Source organism: Panthera uncia, unplaced genomic scaffold, assembly GCF_023721935.1.
Source record: "Panthera uncia isolate 11264 unplaced genomic scaffold, Puncia_PCG_1.0 HiC_scaffold_1422, whole genome shotgun sequence".
Classification (NCBI taxonomy): Eukaryota; Metazoa; Chordata; class Mammalia; order Carnivora; family Felidae; genus Panthera; species Panthera uncia.
In genome coordinates, this window is record NW_026058055.1 from 24,030 (window position 1) to 43,282 (window position 19,253).

General features: G+C 35.8%; 1 protein-coding gene across 1 annotated transcript in view; it reads right to left on the reverse strand.

Annotated features, from left to right (window-relative positions):
* The window catches only part of LOC125917037 (lysosomal cobalamin transport escort protein LMBD1), a gene marked incomplete at its 5' end in the record, with an annotated part of 73,319 nt that overhangs the window by 22,278 nt on the left and 31,788 nt on the right, over window positions 1-19,253 (reverse strand). Inside the window, 3 exons of the mRNA XM_049623285.1 lie at window positions 1,529-1,681; window positions 7,122-7,247; window positions 17,332-17,405. Coding sequence (XP_049479242.1) covers window positions 1,529-1,681; window positions 7,122-7,247; window positions 17,332-17,405 — 353 coding nt within the window. The remainder of the gene's footprint in view (window positions 1-1,528; window positions 1,682-7,121; window positions 7,248-17,331; window positions 17,406-19,253) is intronic.

Here is a 19,253-nt window from a genome sequence, read left to right on the forward strand (position 1 = left end):
AGGTTGAGGAGAAAAAAAAAAGAAGAAGAAGATAAGGTTGAGGAGGGTTTTAGCATACCTTTGGTATTACTAAGACAATCACCTTGCAAAAAAAAGAGTGGTGAGTCTTTAACAAAATTGATTCTAACAGAAGGTTTAAAAATACACAATAGGGGTGCCTGGGTGGCTCAGTCGGTTAAGTGTCCAACTCCGGCTCAGGTCATGATCTTATGGTTTGCGAGTTTGAGTCCCGCATCAGGCTCTGTGCAACAGCTCAGAGCCTGGAACCTGCTTCAGGTTCTGTGTCTCCCCTTCTCTGCCCCTCCCCTGCTCATGCTCTGTCTCTCAAAAATAAATAAACATTTAAAAAAAAAAAAAAAGTAATACACAATAGATCTGATTATGATATAATTTTGAAGAACTCTTCCAAAAAGGAGATTTTTAGGATGAGCAGTCAGTGCATTTCCTTATTTCCTTTCTAATTATAAGAAAAAGATAAAGCAAAACTCAACCTAACTAATCCTTTCATGGGGCTCTCTAAAACATTTTTTTTTAAACTTAGGTAAAACCCACTTTAGAGCCTCATCTTGCCTAACATTCTTTACACCAGTCTATTCGCTGCACTTTGTAAATTACAACATGCATACTGTTCTATACAAAGTTCAGGTGTTTGAAATGCCAGATACAGAATGGACAATAAAGAAGTCTGTTGCCAGCAGTTCTAGACACTTTTTAGACTCAGAGTTGTATTATTATGCCCTTAGTTCAATCTAGGTCCTTAAGTGTAGGTACCACTATCCAATCTGAAGAAATCAAGGCTAGCAAATGATCGTTTCAAAAAAGAAAAGAAAGAAAGAAAGAAAGAAAGAAAGAAAGAAAGAAAGAAGGAAAGAAAGAAAGAAAGAAATGGTTTTCTGCCCTGAATAATACCTTTTTATATACTTTCAGAAACATACCACCTAACAAGGAAGCAAATTCTATTAATTTCAGTTAGGGTACCTGAGTTCTAAAGTGGGTCCCAGTTTTCCTATTTATAGAAAAGTACAAACTTGTGCAGCATGTGGGTGGCTCAGTTAGTTGAGGGTCTGATTCTTTATTTTGGCTCAGATCATGATTTCACAGTTTATGAGATCAAGCCCAGCGTCAAGACTCTGGGCTGACAGCGCAGAGTCTGCTTGAGATTCTCTTTCTCTCCCTCACTCTCTGCCCCTCCCCCACTCATGCTGTCTCTCAAAAATAGGCAAACATTAAAAAAAAGTACAAATTTTCAAAAATGTGCTGGCAGCACACATTACTTACCTATATTCTAATTTAAATTTCCCAACACCTCTGTTACAATACTTGTTTTACACAGGAGTAAATGAAGTTCACAGAGGTGTGTAACTTGCCCAAACTACCAAATGACAGAGCTATGATTCAAAACCAGTTTAACTTCAAAATTCATGCTCATAAGTATCATGCTATAATGCCTTACAAAGAGAAGTCATTCTCTCTGACAGGTCTATATAAACTGAAGAGTGACAACATAATTTTTGAAAACTCCATTTACCTTCAGGGGACGCAGAGCACCACAAAATTTTGTCCACCAGCTGTTTTCAATGAATTCTAAGTGCCTCTCTCTTTTCCTAAGTGTTCGTAACCTTTCTTCAAATTGTTTTAAAGCACGTTTATCCCTTGATGGCAAAGGTCGACCATCCTTGCTCTACAAATAACAGACCAAAATAAAACAGTTTTTTACCATTAAGGTCTTAGTAAAGTATCCATCAAATTTAGAAAATCATGCAACAAAAGCTTTTTTTAGGTTGGATATTCCTCAGGCAAATTTACAAACTGAAAAATACAGACAACAACTAGGTGACAACACACATCTCTGAACCAAGGTCAGCATCAAAATGCAGATGTATACACATTTAATACTGAACTTCTTGATCCCTATTTTCCAAATACATGGTCAAGTTACATGGAGAGACATAAATATCTTTAAAAATACCTTTTTATATGGTACTTTATTCAATTTGCTCAATTACTCTCCCTAACCTCCAAGCTCCTCCTTCTATTCCTTAATATGTTTGGTCCTACCCCTCCTCTCCCTTTGGTCAGCACAGGTTTCAAATATCAGCAGAGAGATGCAATACTAGTATGTGCTATGCAGATGTTTTTAGAACTGCTGAGAACTTGCACTTTCTTATTCTCCAAGTACTTTTGCAAAATGAGTCATGTTTTCTTTAGCCAACCTACTGACGGAAAACTCCCATCGACCTATGTTTATGTGATGCTTACTGTAACCTTGAGCAGTACCTTTTCCATGGTCTCGAAGATAACACTTTCCCACTTGAATTCTCCTGGCCCTAAGTGTCTTCAATTAGGTACAATAATAAACTACAGTAATATGACAACTGCTGAATATACAAAAAGGTGAAATGTAAACTTGGTTTTATTGGAAGCAACAAGAAACATATTTACATGGAACTACATTTTTAAAATATAAAGACATCAGATATTAAAATGTTAATATCCCTACTTAGGTATAAGTAGGTTCTTAAGACACAGACAACAAAATTGCTCTCTAGTGTATCCCAGTGCAGGCTCATCTGAAATCATCAAAATAATGAAGACAACACTCAAATATCCTTTAATAAAGAAATTTACACAGTCATAAAGATCTCTTTACATAATGGCATTGCCATGCTCTTCTAGACCGAGCCATCCTCTTCCATACCTTACCATATTGCTTCTCAAACTTTATCATGCATAATTACCTGAAAAGTTTGTTAAACACAGATTTCTAGACCCTATGAATAAAATTTAGTTGGTCTTGGGTGGGGCCTAAAATTTGCATTTCTACCAAAGTCCCAGGAGATGCTGGTGCCACCCAAACAGGGACCATACTTGACATACCTGAGGCTATATTTAATTATCTTCACTCCTTTAAGTCAAATACCATATGTACTATCAAATTGTATCCTCAATAAAAGGAACCTGGGAGAAAGGTATTTTCAGAAGGACAAAGGAATAAAACAAACACTCCCTTCTAGAAGACAGATCCAGGCAATAATACTTCAAGTGTATGGTATGAGAAAGGTTTGGTACTTTGTACCTTAAACATTCAGTTTTTCTCAAAACTGCCATTCTATTATCCAAAGGATACCAGCAATAGTTTTATTTAACAGCTGGCTTTCACTATTTCAGAAAAAAAAAAAAAAATTAGTAAACTGATTTAAGGGTCCACTGAAAATAAATCCAAGTTATCTGCCTATTTGGTGAATATTTCAGTGGAGTAAAAGACAGAAGTCCATTCTGCTTTGCCTATTAACCAAACCAAGATAAGAAGAATATTGGTTAGAGAAACAAACACCAGGATAAAAACTCAGCAGGATGCCTGGGTGGCTCAGTTGGTTAAGCATCCGACTTTGGCTCAGGTCATGATCTCCTGGTCTGTGAGTTCGAGCCCCACGTCGGGTTCTGTACTGATTGCTCAGGACCTGGAGCCTGCTTCGGATTCTGTGTCTCCCTCTCTCTCTGCCCCTGCTCTGCTCGCACTCTGTCTCTGTCTCTCAAAAAGTGAATAAACGTTAAAAAATATATATTTAAAGAAACTCGGCAACTAATTATCTCATCTGGAAAAAATATACATATAAAGTATATGAACACATAGCCTTTGTTCAAAAAAAAGTAAAATGTGAAAGAAAGCTTCCCTTCACACTGTCATTAAGTACTAATGCCCTTTCATATTGTTATCACCATTAAGTAAATCAATATCCTTACACACATTTTCTATGGATTTATATGCATTCATATATGCTAATATAACATATGGTTTTTGTTATACGTAATAGCTAACATTTCTTGAGCACATTTCTTGTGCCTAAAACTTATCTGTTCCCTTACGTTTATTCTCCTTAAATCTTCAGAACAAAATTTTGAAGTTGGTAGTACTAGTATACCCATTTACTAGATGAGGAAAATAAGGCTCACAGATACTATAATATGCATGATAAGGAGAGCTAGAATTTGAACTGAGAGACTGATTTGATAATCTACCTCATTCTTTTTCATCACTGCACACCACATTATACCACGGCACCTTAATAAATACTTTATTTTTGAACACTTAGACTGTTTTCTTTTGGAAGGGGAGGGTGTGCATTAACAGTGTGCATGAACATCCTTATATAATGAAGTAGGATACATTCCTAGACATCAGCTGCTGGATTAAACTTTACTAACGGGTGTGTTTGTTTGTAGATGTACATGTCACATCACATAGTTTTCTTTAAAAAGCTGTAGACTTTACATTCCCACAAACAGTGTATCTATGCCCCAAATCTCATTAATACCTGACAGAGGTAAAAATGTTAAAGATTTCTAAAAGATAAAAAAATAAATATAGGGGCGCCTGGGTGGCTCAGTCAGTTAAGCGTCCGACTTCGGCTCAGGTCACGATCTCACAATTCGTGAGTTCGAGCCCCGCGTCGGGCTCTGTGCTGACAGCTCAGAGCCTGGAGCCTGTTTCAGATTCTGTGTCTCCCTCTCTCTGACCCTCCCCCATTCATGCTCTGTCTCTCTCTGTCTCAAAAATAAATAAACGTTAAAAAAAAAAATTTTTTTTTAAATTATATATATATATAATGAGTACTTCTAATTAGCACATCTCTGATTATGAAGGTGACCAACCATCCTGGTCTCTGTACTGCAAGTTCCATGTTCTAGAAAATCTCTCAGGTCCTAGGTGAACTAGGATGCTTGGTCAACCTACTTACTACTAAAGAGCTGAAGCATCATTTTGTAACTTTCACTGGATAGTTTTTCCTTCAGTAAATGCTATTTGGGTCTTTTGTTCAATATTTCTATGTAATGCTTGTCCTTTTTTCTTACTGACTGGAAGATGTTCTTTATACATAACCTATACTGCAGATTATTTCCTCACACTTTTTTTGCTGGTTCTTTAACTTCCTTTTTGGTGGTACTTTTTGGGTACATAAATTTTATTTTTAAAAAAAATTTTTTTTCAACGTTTTTTATTTATTTTGGGGACAGAGAGAGACAGAGCATGAACGGGGGAGGGGCAGAGAGAGAGGGAGACACAGAATCGGAAACAGGCTCCAGGCTTCGAGCCATCAGCCCAGAGCCTGACGTGGGGCTCGAACTCACGGACCGCGAGATCGTGACCTGGCTGAAGTCGGACGCTTAACCGACTGGGCCACCCAGGCGCCCCGGGTACATAAATTTTAGAACATAAAAATGTAAAACTCACCAATGTCTCAATCAGCATTTGGGATTTTTGTGTGCCTCGTTTAGAAAGGTCTTCTATACACGAACAAAAACTTTACTTTCACTTTCTCCTAATGTTTTTTAATTTTTGTATTTGATTTGAATTCAGGATTGTTTTACTCTATGGTAGGGGGGGTCTATGAAAATTTCATTGTCTTCTATGATTGCACTGAATTTCTACCTAAAGTTATGAACAACTGTCACCTCTACAATAATGAATCTTTCCAATCAGGAACTGAGGAAGTTCTCCATTTATTTCAGTCTTCTATTATGTATTTCAATAGATTTTATAATTTCTATCAGGAAAATTCTGACATTTCTTATTATTTTACTGTTTACAGCTATTGTGAATGAGATCATTTCCTATTACATCTTCCAAGTCGTTCATGATTTCTGCATGTTTGTATCCAGGCACTTTGATGAACTCTTATTAGTTCTATTAATTTGATTAATAATTAATTGAGGTTAATTTTTTTTTAATTTTTTGTAATGTTTATTTATTTTTGAGAGAAATAGAGACAAAACATGAGTGGGTGAGGGGCAGAGATAGGGTGACGCAGAATCCAAAACAGGCTCCAAGCTGTCAGCACAGAGCCTGACACGGGGCTTGAACCCACAAACTGTGAGATCATGACCTGAGTGAAGTTGGGCGCTTAACCGACTGAGCCACCCAGGTGCCCTAATTAAGGTTAATTAATAAACAATCAGGGTTAATTAACCCTAACCCTGACTCTTTGATTCTGTCAGATTTTCTTGGTAGATGATATCTGCAAATAATAAAGGATATTTCCCTTGTTTTCACTCTCTCATTCCAATGTTTATACCTGCAATCTTTCTTACCTGACTAGCACCTCCACGAAAATGCTAACGAGCAACAGTGATACTGACTGCACTGTCCTGAATGGGAATGTTTCATTTATCAGTAAGTATGAGGCTTGTTACAGGCTTCCTTTCCTAAGTACTTTCTTTTCTTCTAATTTGGTAAGGCTTCTTTTTTGTTTGTTTATAAATATAATTTATTGACAAATTGGCTTCCATCCAACACCCAGTACTCATCCCAACAAGTGGGTAAGGCTTCTTTTTAAATCATAACTACAAATTGACTTTTACTAAATATTCTTAAGCATCTATTAAGATGCTAATATTTCTCATTCTTTATCAACATATTAAACTATTCTAACAGATTTTTCTAATGTGTCAGACTTTGCATTTCTATGATAAACCTAATCTGATAATTACAACATATTCTATTATAGCATAGGTTTGAATTGCTAATATTTTCTTTATAACATTTGCTTCTATGTTCATAAGAGAGATCAGTACATATATATATCCCTTTTTGTGTGCAATTACCATCTGGTTTCTATATCAGGATTATGCTAGTTTAGTAGAATAATTCAGAAAACTTTCCATTTTTTACTATGGTCTATAGATAATATTTATCTGCTCCTTGAAGGTGATAGAGAAAGAAAACTTCATTGTGTTTTTAGAAGTACATTTAATTGGCAAGTGGTTACATGTAACTTTTAGCTTATTCCACTAGTACGTAAAACTTGAACATAAATGATACAGTAAAATCTGATGTTACACATGTAATCAGTATATGTGGGATAAGCAAGGTCCTGTTCATACCTGAGAAGAATTTTGTTTTTTAGTTGTTTGAACACTGATAGAAATTCTCAAATTGTCAATGTTTTGCATTTCACAGAAGACAAATTTTAAAACTAAGGACATAGTTTCTTAAGGATATGTTGCAAAAAAATTCAAACAATGTCAAAAATATGGAATTGCCAATATCTAAGTCATATCAGAAAATAGCACAAAGACAATGTACTTTTATGCTTCCCAATTACAATAAAATACCAACTTACTTTTGATTTAATCGTTTGAATGTGTTGCTCCACTTCTTCAATGTCTTCAGTGTTTTCTAAACGTTCATAAGCAGCACTTCTAGTGCCTTTTATCAGATTTAAAGGTAATGCAGACATGCCATAGGCCTAAAAGAAACAAAATTAAAATGTGTTTTCAGTAACACTATTTTACACACAATTATACACAATTTTGAGGGGGAAAGATCCTTTAAAGCAACTGCCAGGGCACCTGAGTGGCTCAATCAGTTGAGCGTCTGACTTTGATGTCAGTTCAGGTCATGACCAAGTTCATGGTTGTGGGATCAAGCCCCATGCTGGGCTCTATGCTGAGCATGGAGGCTGCTTAAGATTCTCCCTCTCTCTTTCTCTGTCCTTCTCCCCACTCGCATGTACTCTCTCTTTATAAAATTAAAAAAAAAAAAAAAAAAAAAAAAAGGGCAACTGCAGAGTAAGCAGTTGTAAAGGATTATAGTCACTGAAGAACATGGTACATGGGAGTGAATCATGATTATACTGTCCCATAATTCTCTTATTTCACATTAACAGTTATATAAATTTACATCTGTATAATACTATTCACAGAATAGATAACATGTATGGTTCAAAGGTAAAGTTGCAAAAATAATGTAAATATAGTACAACAAGCTCACTGATTCATGCTTCTGTTTAGCCCTTCTGCTACTGAACCCCTCTAGTGTATTTTTCATTTCAGTTATAACTTCTATTTGATACCTTCTTATATTTTCTGTAGTTCTGTTAAAGTTCTTGCTGTGTTCATCCATTCTTCTCCCCAAATCAGTAAGCATCTTTTGGACCATTACTGAATTCTTTATCAGGTAAATTGCTTATCTCCATTTCATTGAAGTTTCTGTTTTGTTTTAAGTAGATGTGCCTTATTCTTTGGTTTGGGACATACTCTTCTATTTCATTTTGCCTCTATGTCTATATGTATTATGTGAAATAGCTACCTCCCTCAGTCTTGAAAGAGTGGTCTTGTGTAACAGCTGGTTCATGTGGGCCATGAGACCAATCTCCCTTGGCCATCAGAGCCAGGCACTTCATATGAATGTCCACTCTATTTGCTGCATATGCCCACCACCAGCTGTGGCAGAGCCAGCACTGCTGTGTGGAAAGGTCACTCATCCCACCCAGTTGTGGCTCAGGCACTGTGCAGGAAGAGTGGGGTTCCATCTGCTTGCCCATCATGGTTATGACCCAGTCTCCATGCAGGTTAGATGGGCCTTAAGGTCCCTCTGGAAGCTAATTACAGCCTGGCTGCTGCTAGGGGACAACAGGGCTCAGGTGCTCATCAGCCCAGTTGTAGCCTATCAGGTGCACAGGAAGGTAGGACTCAAGTTGCTGGACCAACTGGGTTGTGGCTTGGCTGCTGCACAGTGAGGGCAGGGCTCAGCGCACTCTACCAGCCCAGCTGCAGCTTGGTTCTCTGCACAGGTTGGGCAGGACTTACAGCACCCACGTGGACCACCTGCAGCTCGGCTGCTACATGGGGAAAGTGGGGATCATGGTGCTCATCTGGTCCATGTGCAGTCTAATCACTGAATGAGTACAGTGGGGACACTAGCCTGGCCCTTTTGCAGCTGGGGGGCTATGTGGTGCGGGGTGCTTGCCAGCCAGGGTAAGGGGTAAGTGGACAGAGTATGCACTCTAGTGCTAGCATGCTACATGAAGGATAACAAAAATGGCACACATCTGCTCTGTCATCAGCAAGTTAGAATGAGATTCCAAAAATGGACTCCACCAATGCTTCCATCACCAGATAAAGTCCCTATAGGTCCCTGCCTTTGTCATAGCCACCTTAAAATTAGTTAAGTGGTTCTCTCTCACAGTATAAGTACTCTTCAATCTGTTGCTTTTGTGCTGGATCTTGGGGAGAGCAGGTGTACACACACACCACTTATGAGCAGAAATCTCTGTTCCCTATAGTTCTGTGATTCTCCCTCTCTTAACCTACCCATTGATTTTCAAAACCAGATAGGATTTTTTTGGCAGGGGGGTGGGGGGGGGGCAGCATATCTCTCCAGTGCCAGCCCCTAGGGTCAGGATGCCTGATAGGGGTCACAATCTCTTTACTCAAGGGAGAGTTCCTTACTTGGGGGATCCCTCCTGATTGTGGTGTCACCTGGGATGGGGTCCCCTGGGTAAGGCCATATCTTTGATTCTCCTACACTACTGAATGTGTCTTTTTTGTCTTTTGTTGTGGAGGTGCTGTTCATCTAGTTCCAAATATAGCTGTAAGTTTATCGTGTCCATGGGAGAAGGTGAGTTCAGGGTCTTCTTATGCCACCATCTTTAAACTCCCTCCATGGTTTGGTTTTGTTTTATTTTATTTATTTATTTATTTTTAATTAAGGGAGAATACAAAGAACATACTAAAATCCCAGAAATCAACTAGTTCTATCAGGTAATACCTACTACCTATAACAAATTGTATCTAGATAATTATACAAAATTATTACCCAATATTCAAATCCTTGTTATTTTCTAAGGGAGAAATACCTTAAAATATAGTATTTCAAAGTTAATGTTCTCATGATTTCCCTATCACCTCCCCTTCTTCCTAAAGTGGTAGTAGGAAGTAGGTTCCGATAGTAGGAAGAAGGTTCTGTTTCATATTAGAAGAACAAATAATTTAGAGTAATTTTTTTGCAATTAATAAATTCTTATCAAATCTATACTTGTAATGACCTTGATAAAATAGAAAAAGTAAAGAATATAAAATATTATATACTTAAAACACTGAAAATGTAAATTAAGAAGCCTACAGGAGCCAAAGTATACCACAGCTCTTTAACCTTTCCTTACAGGACTTTCCTATCCCTTTTACCATCTGACCCATTTGTTTCTTCTAGTAGTTCCACAAATTTTCAAAACATTATTGGGAAGAAAGTAACATAATACTTTCAGACTCTGATGAATAAGCAGTATTACCATGATTATTTGCCAATCATCTGCATTCACATATCGTTTTAACACCAAGTCTATGTTGCTTTTTACAACCAAATTCCAAGGCAAAAATATTTTGCTAAACAGTTTATGCCCAAATAAATTCCCTGTCCTCCCAACCACCTCCAAACAAGCTTATTTTACCCCAATGCTTGTTACTCTCTGTTGAATGGATTTTATCCCTAAATACAGAACCTCAGTATTCAATATTATTTCCGAAAGAATCTGTAGTCTACTAGTCTCACTTCTATAAACCTAACTTCTACACTGCTTGCAAAGTAATCTCTAGCACCCACATCAGATTATGTCACTCCTCTAATTAACTTCCATTAAGATATCTAGGATGAATTAAAATAGTTTTCAAAGGGCTCTAGGAGGAGACCCTAGGATTCTGGGTAGATGCCTTTAGAGCCACTACAGGAGACAAGAAGGCAGGTAGCCAGGCCTGCTGCTACTTCAACCAGAGCAATTCTATGTTGTACAACTTTTTTCTGTATCATGTAAGATTGTTTTGTTTCATTTTGCTTTGTTTTGTTTTTTTTCAATGACAGGTAGAATGACTGGTCTTGTGAATTACTGGTCTTGTAATTATCTAATCCTGGCATACAAACCTCTTCTGACCCCTACCAGCGTGTCTCATGCCTCATACCTCTGAATAGTTCACTATTCTTAAAACACTCCAGTTTTACACAGGCTTTTCCAGCTTCCACACTTTGGCACATGCAGTGCCTTTATCTAGAATGCCCAACCTATCATCTCTACTTCTCTAGCAAATTTCAGTGCCCTTCAGGCCTCAGCTTAATTACACCATGTCTGAGAAATATGCCTTGACTTGAAATGTGCCTTGCTTATAACTGTATTATAGTACAAAACACTGTACGTTAACATGATTGGTCTGTACATTTGTTTCATCACTAAACACACTGCACATTGGCCAAACTTGGCTAATCAGAATCACTCAGAAAACTCTTATAAACATAGATTTATCAGCCAGACTACTAACAAGTATAGGAGACTATCTGATCTATAAAAACTAGGTCTCAATTCTTTTTCCTACCTTTATTCTAAGAATAAAGATTTATTAAATTACTAAAATAATTTTTTCTATTAATATTTAACCAAAAATTGTTTGAAAAATAAATCTTAGTTCACACAAACCTAATTCCTTACATGGAATTTACATATTTATTAGACTAGCTGAACTAAATTCCTAAATAGCTTAAACACAAAAATCTAAGAAAATAAAGATATGTCCTTGGTAACACCTTGTGCTAACAGGGGACCAGAATACATCTTTTCATGAATTTTTAATTGTCTGAAAAAAACAATTAGAGAAAGTTGTCATTGTTTGGGGTTACCTACCTTTTAGAGTTTTTGGGGGGGGGGAGGAAGGATTGCATGTTTAAGTTTCAATGATTATCAGGAAATGTAACCATAATATTTAGATTCTAATAAAATTGACATGAAACATTTAGTCAATACAACCTTAGGTTCTCAAATAGTCTTTTTGAACTTAACCTCAGACTTCTTTGGAAAAAAATGTATTTAAAAAGCTATCCTTTTCAGAAACAAACTTTTATTGCTTACTACTGCCCTCTAGTGAATTACCAGAAAATCAACAAGGCTAAAGAGATTGTATCATTTAATATGCTTCCAGGTTGGTCATAATTGCTTCCAATTTTATTTGTTTCAAGTTCCAAAAATAAAGCACCATCCATATTAAAACCCAAAATTTTCAAAAGAATATATACAAATTACAAACATTTCTAATACCTTCTTACACTGCCCAGTTTAGAACAGCAACTTTTCCCTATATATATGAGGAGAGAGAGCCTTTCTCTCCTCATATATCTCTCTAATACCCAGAATGATAGTTTCCAATCTGTGATCCATGGAATACTATAAAGGCACTGCCTGTAGACTGCATAAATGTCTTACATGTACTTGTAACACCTATTACTCAAGAACACGTGTGCTGTTATGACTAATGAAACAATTCATTAAACATATACTCAATTAAGATTTCCCCTTTAAATATTCATTGATTTTAAGATACATATATATTTTCTCACATTTAACATTAGTGAAATTCGGATGCCTCTTATAATCACTGGCTACACAGAAGTCATGACATAGCTGTCATTACCAGCCCAGGCACAAATTTGGTCTCAGCTGGTTGCTTTATAGTTACTTCTTCATCAGAGTTACATGCATTCTTGCTATCACTACTGAGTTTAATTGCCACTTAAAATATCTTTAAGATAGGGCTGTGATTTGACATTGAAACAAAAAGTTAATGTGTAGAAAGAGAGCAAAGGAGCCAACAGTGAAGCAAATATTTATCGAAACAAGGAGCATAATTCTGAATTTTCTTGCAAAGCAACAGTCAAGTGCTTTATGAGCTTAAAGCAACATACCCAAGGTAAAAGCCATTTTCCATTTGCCCTTCATATGGCAAGACAAGAAACAACAAAATCAGTTTATACTTACACATTGGGTATGTTAGCACCTTCAAAGAAAATTTCAGAGATAAGAGTGGAGGCTTCAAGAAAAGCTGCATCACTAATTCTCTTGATAAGACAAAAGAAACATTTTTTTTTTTTTTTTTTTTTTTTAATTTGAGAGAGAGCACACATGTGTGAGCTGGGGTGAGGGGCAGAAGGAGGGAGGGAGGGAGGGAGGGAGGGAGAGAGAGAGAGAGAGAGAGAGAGAGAGAGAGAGAGAATCTAAGCAAGCCCCATGCTCAGTGCAGAGCCCAATACAGGGCTTGATCCCATGACCCTGGGATCATGACCTGAACCTAAACCAAGAGTCAGACTCTCAACCAACTGAGCTACCCAGGTGCCCCAAGAAACAATCTTGTATAGTAAAACATGGACATGAATAACCAATTCAAAAAAGTGATTCAGAAGACTCAGATTCCAAATGTGAAGTTTTAGGAACACCTTTTCAATTTATTTCATGTATATATATTTTTATTATATATGAAGAATATGATTTTTTAAATGTATTTATATAAGTGAAAAAATAAAAGTACTTACATATGTAAAAACTCCTCATGAAATATAAAACAAAAATTATAAATAATAAAAAGCATAGGCAGAGATCATCATAGTGGTACGTAAAGTAAAAGTACATTTTACAATCAGTGGCATAGACTTAATGAAACTGTATCACATGGAAAGCTGAGAAATTTGACTTTTAAAGAGCCTTTCTCTCCTCAAAGATTACTGAGAACCAATCAATGCTCTATTTCTATTTCTGAATCCTTAGTTTATCATTTTTATTTTCTTTAATCCAGCATTTTATATTTTATATTAAATGTATATGTATTAGCATGTTATATGTGTGTGTGTATGTGCATGTGTATACACATATACACACGTGACATGGTCAGATTTTCACTGCAATGTGTATATAATAGAAAGTTCAGTAGTTACCACCTCTATAGGCACTTCAGTGGTCCACAGGATACATTTTGTATGAAAAGTATCATTCAACATTTCCCCACTTGGTGGCACCAAAAAAATTAAAATATCCACATAAATATTTGTGTTTAAAGGTTTCCTTTTTTTATTTGAAAAGTAGCAGATTCTTTTCAATTTAAGCTGAAAACAATAGTCAAGCTATATGTTGTCTGATATTCTTCTAAAATTGAGCGCCCAATTATTGGGTTATCCCTTAAAGACACAGAATAGATACAATCTTGGTAAAATTTAAATAATCAACTAGTTTCTAAACTAAACAATAACGTATAGCTAAGAAAAATCACACTCTATTGACACATTACAAAAACGTCTCTGGTCTCAATACTAACAGTTACAGAGTCTGTAACAGACACGACTTTACCTTTAATAATTAATTCTTCGCACTCAGGGTCAAAATAGTCTAAACATTAACTTCCCACTTTGGGTATTTTAATTAAAATTAAATCTCCTCTATTTCCCATGGATATGTACTGTACGCTCTTTCCATGCTCCACCAATGTGAAAAGCTCAATTCTCAAGCTTTTCCATAACAAGTTGGAAGAAAGCTTTATATCTGTAAGCAAATATGGTAATTAATACTATTAACCACCTCTGTATAATAAAACCATCTATCTATAAACAGGTTAATTTTCAACTCTCAAGTTTTAAATAAAGATTGAGTAGTAATGGCCTATTTTTACAGACAGAGAAGCTATGGTTCAGATAACAGATTTTACATAAAGACTTTCACTCAGGACTAGCGCTCAGCTACAACCATCATGCTACCCCCTTAAACAGGGTCTCTTCAATACACACTAGATAGTAAAACTGGCCAGACTGGTATGGTAGCAAAACATTCTTCCACTGAGCTCTGAGCATATTTTGTGCTATTTAAATGATGTTTGTCTCTCCATCCCCTCCCCCACCAAGCAACGACCACCGAACTTTGAATACCTCTTTGACTTACTCATCTTTACATAAACCACATTCTCACTGATCATGACCCAACTGCTATTAGCATCTGGTTGACTTTCACTGCAAGATGTGGAAAAGAGGTGTACACTACAGTTTAAATCACACTAAAGTGTGAACATTCAACAGTGTGAGCTACTAGTGACCACTGAGGGGCCAACAAATTCCAAGACTCTGTAAACTGCTTAAATTCTCAAAATCTTATTAAACATTATTCCCACTTTAGGAATCAGTAAATTTAGATAGTAGAGTAGTTCAAGGGACCCACAGACAGTATCCACATTTACGACTCTTTACCAAGGATCATATTTTATTGCTTATTCTACTTAAAGAAAAAATATAAGTCCTAGGTAGTTTAATCTTACTATGCTGTTCCATTGGACCCTCTCCCTCGGGCTTAGGACTTAAGGGATCCCTCTCTACCAATTCAGCATACCGTCTATGTCTTTTAGGTTCCCAGCATGGGCCATGTTATATCAATGTCCTCAGCCCAGCCTTCTGCACTCTAGAAAAATAAAGTTCTTCTAAGGATATCATAACTTAGTCAGTATGATTATTTTATTTGGTTTAGTTGATTGCTTAAATGATAATTTTTGCAGCTTCAGCTAGACTAATATAAAATATTACTTCAAAATATTTACTTTACAATAATATTGTTCCTAGAGGGAAGCTCTCTTTTAAAGAATTTTAATAACTTCACACGTTTTTTCCACTCCCACACTCACCATTGCCACAGCTTATGAAATTCAGATCCACCAGAGCAATGGTGTTAAAATGTTAGATCCTATTACTTCTCCATTTAAAACTTTTCAATGGCTTCTAATCTCAAAACAAAATTCAAAATCCTAACCATGGTCTAAAAGGCTCTACATAACATGGCCTCTGGCTATTTCTCATCTAAACTTCAGTCATCCTTCCCCTTGTTAACTGAGTTACAGCCACACTGGCTTTGCCTCACTGCTATTATCTGAACACAGCATACACGTATCTGCCTCAGGATTTTTGCACTTAACTCCTCCTCATGGCTGGTTACTCAGGTCTCTGTTTAAATACTAGAGAAGGCACTCCTGACTTTTACAGCAGAACCAGCCTCCAGTATAGTCTATCCCATTATACTGCCTTATTTTTCTTCATAGCATCTACCATTTGACTATTGGAAGACAATCCTCCCTGGGTCTCTCATTTCTGCACACCTTGCAACTAAAGCTCATTTTTTTTCTATACTATCTTTTCAAGGATGTTTACATAGAAAAACAGCCTTCAGAAAACAAAGATAGCATCTTTCTCTAGAGCAAAGGGCAGAAAGGCTTACTGTCCATTCTAAAGATTCGGGTTCCCTAAGCTCAAAGTTCCTCTTCTGCATGAAAGTACTATCTGGTGTACTTAACGTTGTCCCATGGGAAGTGAACTCAGGAAACCAGCACAAGAAACTGCTAATCCTAAGGCTACTGCTATTACTGTAAGTAAAAGTCTTTGTCTTTGACCCAGAAATCTTGCATCTTCAGTCAACAACCAAACAGCTGTAGCAGGCTGCAAATAGGATAAAATTTTAGACCCTTCACAGTTCTTGATATTGATCTTACGTATTGGTTTCCTCTTTTTCCATCTGTTTCTCCTGACTAATCTTTTATCCACTGTTATATACTAATTTTCCTACAGTTTTCAAAGTCATTTGACCTTCAAAAATATGTAAGAGGCATTTTTCTATTCCCATTTACTGGGAAAGGCACTGACCCAGGAAGGTTAAAAAATACAAAATGAGCTTAATGAGTCAGGCACAGAATAGCAATTTGAGTCCAGGTCTAACTCTTAATTTGTTGTTAATCTGTGACTGCTTCTTAAAAGACAATAATAACATACTACCCCTATATTCTGTGAGATGGAAGAATAACTACCCACTAATATTATGACAAATTCCTTATGTAGTGATACATGAAAAAAAAAACAAAAATGGCAATGAATAAAACAGATACCCAAATAAGCACCTAACAGATATTAAAATGCATGCATTTTAGACTTCTTTTATTCTAAATCATGACACCTGAATGATTATCTAACAAAACTAGATTCTGCTATCACACTAAGAGCCCATTTCTTTCATGCCTAAGAAAGACATATTGGAACAATATCCAAAAATGTTTTCTTTATAACCAGTATTTCCCATTTCTGCAAGAATTAAGAATGCTATAAACATAAATTCCATTAATCTGAAAAGGTTCTAGATAATTTAAAGTTTCTTATACCATTCTCTTTCAGGAGGTAGATAAGAAGCATTTATTACTGGTTTTTCCTCTATAATTGGAGCAAAACCCTCAAAGAGTAGTCTGTACACAAGACTGGCAAGCTATTAACTCAGACCTTACCAACTCCAGGAAAAATAAAAAATACTCTGAGTATAAGATTAGATTCTATACACTAGAGAAATATGAAGTTATAAATATCTAATTTTAAAATCCCTATATGCCGAAGTAGGATGAATCTATTGCATCCATAATAGATACTGATCTACAGTTAAGAGTTCTAATATGCTTATAAATCACTAACTCTATTACTGGATAGTATATAATTAACTTCAGGGTTTACAAGTTATAAGATTTGTTTCTAAATACTAAATTTCAGAAACACAGATAAAATGATTGTGACTAAGTAGTTAAAAGTTTGCCTTCCTCTATGTAAAGAAAACTTAAGAAAATGAAGAAGAATGCACTAAAATGTTAAAGAGGAATATATAATTGAATACATGACTAAGGTATTACTTTATGAAGTAATTTTTTTAATTTTAACTCAATTATCAACATTACACTTACTGTGTAAGTTATAGCTGCCAACATTCCAATCAAGGTCAGAGAACTGATAGAAAATGACAATGCAGCTAAACCATCTGCAAAGAAATAAGAACTCTGTTAAAAGTGTACATATATACTATTCAAACATTCATATTCAAAAAATCAATATAAAAATATAAAAACTGGGTTTCTTAATACATTCTGAAGGAATAAACTCAATGTGTATTACCTCATCTTTGAAGTGTCAACTCCAAGTGGAGACAAGAGTTTTTAAAGAGCTATTCACAAACTGATTTGCAGAAGATCTTTCGGACTAAGATTTTCTTTCTTTCACTTCTTAAAATTAAACAGAAAAACTACTGTCTAATTGAGCCTAAAAAGAAAGCAGCAAAATATTACATGCTCAAAAGGTGGCAAAAAAAACCATCCTGGACTTTCTCAATGGCAGACCTTGAAAAATAACATTGCCCAGGAAAGCCAGTGACCTTGACTTTTTCTTCCTCTCCCTTCCATCTTGATACTCTTGGTTTCTTTGTTCTTAATTTTCAATTAAGTTTTCAACATAGAGTCTAAAACTAAAATCTTAGAGAGTTTATTTCACCCTTTAATTTGAAAGGAGCTGGCCTGCCCATGTGGCAGGGGGGAAAAAAGCAAACACAAAAATAAATTCAAACAAAGCACCAATATAGAATTCTATGTTAACAAGTTAGACTTAGGAAATTATTTAAGGGAAGGCCAATAAGTCAGAGGCAGGAGTAACACTTTTAAATTATTATACCAAATTATACAAAAAAATACAATGCAAATTTGAATCTTCTTAAATGTTAGTTAGTAATACTAATTTTTCCAGTTGTAATGCAGGTCCTATCGAAACTGTTTCATTTTCTTTTCTTTTTTTTTTCATTTTTTTAAATGTTTATTTTTGAGAAAGAGAGAGAGAGAGAGAGAGAGAGAGAAAGAGAGAGCAGGGGAGGGACAGATAGAGAGGGAGATACAAAATCCAAAGCAGGATCAGGCTCTGAGCTGTCAGCTCAGAGCCTGACCCGGGACTCAAACCCATGAGCTGTGAGATCATGACCTGAACTGAAGTCAGATGCATAACCAACTGAGCCACCTAGGCACCCTGAAACTGTTTTGAACTAGTTAAAATGCAAGTCCTGTGGAACCAAATATAATTTTAATTTAATGTATATTAATCTTTTCATGAATAACAATAAAATTAGAATCATTTCTCTTCTTAAAACTCATGTCTTGCTTTTATATAACACATGAACAAAGCATATTATTAACAAATTCACAAACCATGCAAGGCTAAATTTTAAGCCTTAATTTCATGAAGCTAAAACATCATATTTTATGGACTCAAAAACATTTGGTGCTATTACTTTCTTGATCTTACTAGAATTATCAATGGAAAGTGTTCATAAAACAAGGAGAGATCTGGTATTTTGCTGATAGCAATTTTAAAGTACTATCACTTATAAAACACACCTGGGTGGCTCAGTCAGTTAAGCATCTGACTTCAGCTCAGGTTATAATCACATGATTCCTGAGTTTGAGCCCCGCATTGGGCTCTGTGCCTACAGCTCAGAGCTTGGAGCCTGTTTCAGATCCTGTGTCTCCCTCTCTCTCTGTCTCTCCCTGGCTTGTTCTCTCTCTCTCTCTCTCAAAATTAAATAATAAACGTTAAAAAAAATTAAAGAAAAAATAAAATGCATCCTAATATTAGAAATATAAAAATGTGGGAAACTATGCATCTTACAATTGATAAAATGGAGTATTATGCTAACATGGTTGACCAATCAAAAAAATTAATATTACTAATTTTGATAAGTAAAATGTACTCTAGGATATGGTGTTTAAGATTTGAGATAAAAGAAATAATGTTAAGACTAAAGAGCATGAGATTACAGAAATTAGAATAATGCTACCTATATAATTAC